Genomic DNA, 7638 nt, shown 5'->3' with positions numbered 1-7638 from the left:
GGAATCGCTTAATTTATATTTGTAGTTTCAAACTGATTTATATAAAAAAAAAAAAGCAATGATTTCCTCTTTCCGGAATTTATGTAATACATATATTTGTAATTCAATTAAAAAAAAACCCCAATGATTTCAGTTACGGAAACATTCTGCAATTTATGTTAAATATATCATTGCTAAAAATATGTGTTTGTGCGTTATATGAAGCACCTTCATCCGTTTTGTGCATATCAAACAAACATAATAAAAAAATAAAAGAATATAAGCAAAGTCTTATAGGTTTTGCTGTGCTCAAAATTATTTACATATTGATAATATGTCATTTCGGATGTTCACATAGTAATTATGGTTACATAACATTCAGGCACAATTTAACCATTACCAATATGTTTTATATCAAGAGTTCTTCATATTTCTTGTCTGCTATTAGGAAAACATATCTAACAGGGATAGTAATAGACAGACCCCTCGGCCACTGATATCCATAAGTAAGATACATACACAGAGTAATGAATCAAAACGCGCCTACAAAAACGAAATGTTGGCAATTATATTGACACAAATGTTTGATAAACATTCAAAACCCTAAGAAACAGGAATTTATGAATGTACTTGAAAGATAAATCGATTAAATATCTAAAAAGCTTCCAGGAAACTTATGATAAATGTGAATTAAAATCAGAAAATTCATACTTATATTCAATGTATTGAATGCATTTAATAATGTCATGTACAATTACCAACCTGGCACAACCAGGTAAAAAAAAAAACAGTTACATTTCCAATCAGAACAAAAACCCTGTATTGGCCTTCGTTAAACATGTTTTTTTTTTGGACATATACATGTATATTCTATTATTATACTTCACGTTAAAATGCCATATTTTTATTGGCTATTACGAGGGTGTTAGTTTACGCTATCACATGGCTGAGCGGGTGACAATTTTTCTTAAATGTCACCCTGCATGTGGTCCAGACTAATCAAAAATCGATAATTTATTAAAGACAATGCTTAAGTTTTACGTTTTGTCTCAGATTCTGTTATTTGTCAAAATATAAAAATTAAAAATCTAGCTTCAATTCTGTTGATTTTTCTAATACATGTAACGTTGTTAAGTACGTGACGTCATAGAAAATAATTTTAAACAAAATTCATCTGTGAAAGACAATAATGGTAGGACATTTAGCTTCGATGCGGTGAACAAAGTTTTCTCGGGGTAACAATCTGCTCTATCACCCTGTCAGCTATGTGTTATTTATATAATGTCCTTATTAAGCTTTACAAGCATTCACGTCATAAACATTGTTGTGGTTTTGTTAATCGCCCCGTTAATTTAACTGTTTTATTCTTATTCGTATTCAGAGTCAGGCCATAGCGATATACTTTTTTACTGAAGCTACAAAAAAAGCCTTTTTTCATATTCTTGAATGAAATAGTTGTATTTAAAAATCACGTGTAAAAGGCTTGCTTTCAAAAGATATCCATGATTTATCAGGATCTTTAGAATTGTTCAGCTATTGGATTGGTTTCTTCCCTAACTATAATTCGCCGTCACCTTATTCATATTCGGTGACCTTTTCCATAGTAATTATGTGTCAAAAGAAAAGAACATAGTATAAAAACAGACACATATACACCAAAATGATGTATCAACCGTTATCAACGCGTAAGAACGCATGAAATATGGAAAAAAAAACAACAAATTAAAATACTCTATCCTTTCAATTTTCATGCACGTTTTCTGTGGTTCTGTGTTGATTATTAATCTAAGTAATCTCAGATCTCAAACCCAGATTGTTTATTAGCAGACAAAGTTTACGGTCATTAATCAAATAATAAAATATGTGTTGATGGTACTACGTTTCGAAATAGTTATATATGCAAACAACGTTTTGTTTGTTTCTTGTTGCACTTGTTGTTCTGTTGTTTTTATATTTTCCTCTTAAAGTTGATGTGTTTCTATCGGTTTTTAATTTGTAACCCGGATTTGTTTTCTCACCTTCGATTTATGACTTTTGAACATAGGTTATGGTCCTAAGTTTAGAAAACGTTTTAAAAACGGTGTAAAGATCAACTGAACATCATGAATTCAGTATGTGAGACAAAGAATGCAGTGAAATTTCCATTGTCTATTCATGAGAAATATGTAGTTGCTCCTGTGGATAAAGCTTCAAATAATTATGTTTTTGTATGTTAATCGTACTACTTTCACTTCTTGTAAACACAAAATGCTGTACAAATAGTGGTACATTGCTAGATTATCAGCATGTTCAACAATGGAATATATAATTTTTTGTCTGGCCGTAGTGATGGAGGGTCTTCAAAAATACGGTGAAACTCTTAACTCACGTTGTGTTATTAACCATTAATTGATCATAGAAAACTCTAAAGAATATATGGTTTCTTTAAAACTCGATCTTTCTCTGAAATATATAGTTTTAAATCTTTTGACTTTTTTTACCCTATTTAACACAATTTTCCACGTGAAATTATAAAATCATCTAAAAGAAAATAATCTGCCATTCGATAAAGGACTTTTCGTTTTGATTTTTCCTTCCGTTTCAATATTTGTGCTATAAGCAATAGCTAATTTTCAATCTTTACTTTTACCTCCATTTTCAAGTAAAATAACTACAATACAAGGCAAGATCACGTAAGACCTTACAGTAAACACACATGAAACAAACAATATAACACTTTGTAGATGAAGCACGAGTTTATCAACTAAAAAATTGAACAAATGTGAAATATATCGAAAATACAGGATTCAAAGCAAACACGACAAGACATAAAGTTTACTTCAAAGATATGATTTGTTTTTTTGAACAAAATAAGAAAAAAATATTAAAGTGCCACTATCAAAAAGCATTTTTAAGATTTGTTCCATAAGAAAAAGAAAAAACATAATATCATTGGAACCTTTAACTACATACATTTATATTTAGCTTTCAAAGTGCAAATTTTAACAAAAAAGATGAAAAACTCTTATAAAGTTGTCTATAATGTTTGATTTATACAAATACTTTATATTATAGGGTCGGTTGAAAACAAAACTTTACGACAAAAGAGATGATTTCAGCTTTCCAATTGTGAACTTTCCATTTCTAAGTAGCAACATTCCAGCAGCACCTGCATACGGGGTATATATCTCCCAATTGATACGATATTCCCGTGCTTGCATTTCCTATCATGATTTTCTTGATAGAGGGTTGCTGCTCACAAGGAAGCTATTAAACCAAGAGTTCCAAATGGTGAAGTTGAAATCATCCCTTCGTAAATTTTACGGACGCCATCACGAGTTGGTTGACCGTTATGGAATAACCGTTTCAAAAATCGGATATGTTCCTTACGTCGTAACTACAATTCCCTTCCCTTTCATGAATGTGACCTACCGAATTAGACTATTTACTGGATTTGTTATCACATAAGCAACACGACGGGTGCCGCATGTGGAGCAGGATCTGCTTACCCTTCCGGAGCACCTGAGATCACCCCTAGTTTTTTGGTGGGGTTCGTGTTGTTTGTTCTTTAGTTTTCTATGTTGTGTCGTGTGTGCTGTTGTTTGTTTGTCTTTTTTCATTTTTAGCCATGGCGTTGTCAGTTTGTTTTAGATTTATGAGTTTGATTCTCCCTTTGGTATCTTTCGTCCCTCTTTTATAGTTCAGGATATGGAGTCCAGGCAGTCCAACAGTCTGATTAGTGATCCGTAGCCTTTAAACGCGTGTTTGTAAGATCGAATAATGCGTCCGTGTCAAAATGTGTTATACTCCGATTGTTAATGATGATCAGCATGGTAACGTTGCATTCCAAAAGGAAATGCTCGCTATGGTTTATTTTAAAGGAACCCAATGTTCACTTATTCCAACCTATATTATTCCGGTATAAACGAATACATTCATGCATTTATAAAAGCCCAAAGTATGCTTGAACCATTATACCAATTGATCCAATGTGTCGTTTAGAAATGAATACTTCATAAACATATATGATTTGAAACCATTCTGTGTTTCCTAAAAACAAAGCAGGATTCATAATTACAATAAATCAATAGAAACTATATATAGCCGCAGTCAAACACTTTATCACATTATTTTAGTATTTTGAACTTTCATTACTTATCCTAACTTTATAACTACCACTACAATAGTGGATTTACTTCAGTTTCATTATTAATACAATTCTAAAACAATAGTTTATTAACGAGTTTGACTTATCACGTTTATTGTCTTTCTCTAGTGGAGGTATTGTTTAATTGTTCTGGTTTTGATTTTTCGTTGAATTTTAATCAAAATAAAATCAAACAATAATAGTTTTTGTTGTACTTTGCTATTTTTAGACAAGTACTTATAGTTTTTAAGTCGATAGATATTTACAAATTATTTGTGTCACATTCTTTTGTTATTTTCGTCACATATTTGTCCTATAAATTAGCATGAGGAAATGCATAGTTTTTAATAAAATTTCTATCTTATTATTTAAAAAACCGGAAATAAACATTTAATATCTGTATTCAAGTTTTTAAAAAAAAAAAAAGAAGAGGTATGGCACTTCACACAAAATATTTGTTTGTTTAGTCGAAAAGTGAACACACAAATGTTTCTTAGAATTTGAATGTTAAAAAGTCAGTTTCATAAAATTAAAGAAGGCACAATTATAGTTAACAAAGATACCCGGCTTTATACGTCAGACCTGCGTTTCATCTACAAAAGAGTCATCAGTGACGCTCAGATAAAAAAAAGTTTGAAAGCCAAAACGAATAAAAATAAAAATTTGAAGAGCACTACGGACCAAACATTCAAAAAAGTTGTGGCAAATACGGTTGAGGTAATCTATGCCTGGAATAACATGAATAAGAAATTCCATAGTATTTCGAAAAATTGATATTTTCAAACAGTAAATTTATAAATTTGAGCATATACCTAATATTTATGTCAACACCGAAGTGCTGATTACTGGGCTGGTCATACCGTCGGGGACGAAACGTCCACCAGTAGTGGCATCGACCCAGTGGTGTTAATAGTTATCAAAGATGGCAGGCTTATAATTCTATTCGCCACAAACAGTTTAACAAATAAATATATCCGTCAACTGATTATCCATTGTATTATCCAACGCTATACGTTCATGTAGCAAGAGTTTTGAAACAATACAACAAGCTATTCAAGTTTTTGTAAACTTCTGCAACAAGGAATATTTGTATTGCTCAATGATTCATTTAAAAAACAAAGCATAGTTCTACTACCAATAGAATATTTTAAGTGGTAGATGATGTCCCTTTAAAATAATTTTCCGAAACTGCATCCAAATTTACCAACTTAATAATTTGTCAAGAAAAACACCTGCATTTAAACATAGTGATACTTTCATAAAATAAACAATATGCCTTGTCAGCTGATTATAACATTGTTGACTGGTGTGCCCTTTTTTTGACAATTTACATACATGTATTAGGTCTGTTTATATATCGTTGTCAATGTAATAGATTTTTAAGCGACTTTCATAGAAGTGATAATTTGAACTAGTCATCACTTTGTACATAAAAAAACTTACCTGTACCAAGTAAAATATGTGACATGTGTTATCCATTTGTTTGGTTTGTTGGAGCTTTTGATATTGTCATTTGCTTAGCATGCTTACGGACTTTCCGTTTTGATTTTTCCTCGGAGTTCGGTATTTTTGTAATGTTACTTTTTATCATAGTTCAAATTAACAATAATGACAACTTGATCTACACTTACCTACAATGTTAAATAACAATAAACTAACGCAATATTAATTCGACAGACGCATTGGTAGTGTAAAGAATTTAATTTGACAGCTGATAAACATGTAATAACATTATTACCATAGCATATATAGTTCATGTAGCGATTAATCATTAAGGGTAATTTCTGAAGACTGCATCTTTGGAATAACGTGAATATGCCTAGGATCCATTGATTCCAATTCCATTGACTGGGAAACGCTACAGTTTGTTGCATCTCCTTTATCTTCTCTACAAGTTTTCAAACCTCTTCTCATTTCCCTCTGAAATTTCCTATCCAAAAAGCCGTATATGAAAGGATTTACGGCATTATTAAGCAAAATGGAGAAAACAAATGTGTAATAGGCAAATCCTTCAGGAAATGTCATGTTACAATTAAAGTCCTTTTGAATCCGAGTTATGACAACAAGGCTGTAATGTGGAATAGCACTCAACAGGAAAGCTGCCGAAACAGCTAAAAGGGTTATTGTAGTTTTTTCGGTTTTCACGCGAACTCCGCTTGTTCCATGTGTATGTAAAAACCTTAAGATTTGTGCATATGCAATGAACAGGATAGGTATAACTAGGAAATTGAAGATATAGAGCACTATGTAGTAAATTTTTGGGTACACTGTATTTTTGTAAGCATCATCGGTCCAGCAACGAAGTCCTTTTACATCAGGAATAACAGTATCAACGGTGTAAGTTCCATATAAAACCAAACATGGCCAAGAAGTCAAAAGTCCCAAAAAGGTGGCAACAATACAGCATACTTTTGTATTTTTGCAGGAAAGTTGCCATTTTAAAGGTTTGCATACCTTTCTATATCGATCAAAAGCTATAACCACTAAAAGATAAGCTGATGAGTTTGTTGTAAAGACCATTGTGAATCGACCGAATTTGCACAATCCATCAGATGGAAAGGTTAAGTAATGACTCATGTAGTAAACAAGAAAAGGCATTCCGATGCACGAATTTGCAATGTCCATGATGGCCAGCCATATCGTGTATGTTCTGTAGTTAGATACCTTGAATCTTTGAGTATATATCCAAATAACTGCAAAATTTCCAAAAATCCCAAGCACCATTAAGATCGAAGTAAAACTTATTCCACCTATATGCCGGTCTGTAAACTGGTCGTTCAAATTTTGTAGTGCTGTTGTATTATCGATTTCAAGCCAAGTAAAACATTGTCTAGCTGATTTGTTCATGCTGCATATATCATTTATTTCGTTTTTCAATCAATAATTTCCCTTAGATAAAATTTTACCTAATCGTCATGATATTTTTGGATACTTAGAAAACTGATATATAAAAGAGAAGTAATAAGTGTTTCTTCCTTCCGGAATCAATGTAATTCGTGTACTTTTATGAAATAAGTACAAAATCGTGCTGGTTACGGAAACATTTATTATTTCCCAGAATAAGCATAGAATTATGATAATTTGATTGATCGGTTAGTTCAAATAAAATCTACGAATTGAAAATGTGCCAATTCGAATATTACTTTACTGATAATGTATAAATATCATAGCACTTGTGAATCATAAGCACTATATTTTAGAAAAGTAGATATTATATACTGCCTATCATTAAGAAACATGGGTATAACAAGAAAAAGTAGATACCGCAATCACTTATCAAGAAATATATTTAACGAAAATAGTATTAATTTGTGGTTTGCAGGAACATACATGTACACGACAATATAATGTAGTTTGTTTGTGCACTACTTGAACTTTGTAACCAATTAAAGTTATTACAAATATGTTTAGACACACTTATTTAAAAGTTATTGAAAAGACAGATGAATATTGTTAAGACACATTTGTCAAGACAATTAGGAAGAACAATATTATGTTTTCAAATGCGACACTAACTGAACTAATGATATATA

The 7638-nt window shown here is 31.4% G+C and overlaps 1 protein-coding gene across 1 annotated transcript; it reads right to left on the bottom strand.

Annotated features, from left to right (window-relative positions):
* Positions 1-5791: 5791 nt before the first annotated feature.
* LOC143056776 (substance-P receptor-like) lies at positions 5792-6989 on the bottom strand. The gene has a single exon (XM_076229932.1). The coding sequence runs from the start codon at positions 6950-6952 to the stop codon at positions 5870-5872; it is 1083 nt and encodes a 360-aa protein (XP_076086047.1). The 5' UTR covers positions 6953-6989; the 3' UTR covers positions 5792-5869.
* Positions 6990-7638: the final 649 nt, after the last annotated feature.

This window comes from Mytilus galloprovincialis, chromosome 13, assembly GCF_965363235.1.
Source record: "Mytilus galloprovincialis chromosome 13, xbMytGall1.hap1.1, whole genome shotgun sequence".
Classification (NCBI taxonomy): domain Eukaryota; kingdom Metazoa; phylum Mollusca; class Bivalvia; order Mytilida; family Mytilidae; genus Mytilus; species Mytilus galloprovincialis.
Note: the sequence above shows the minus strand (reverse complement) of the source record. Positions and strands in the feature narration are given on the sequence as shown.

Bases quoted from the DNA above. Each gene is read 5' to 3' on its own strand.
- LOC143056776 (XM_076229932.1), bottom strand. From the start codon at position 6,952: ATGAACAAATCAGCTAGACAATGTTTTACTTGGCTTGAAATCGATAAT.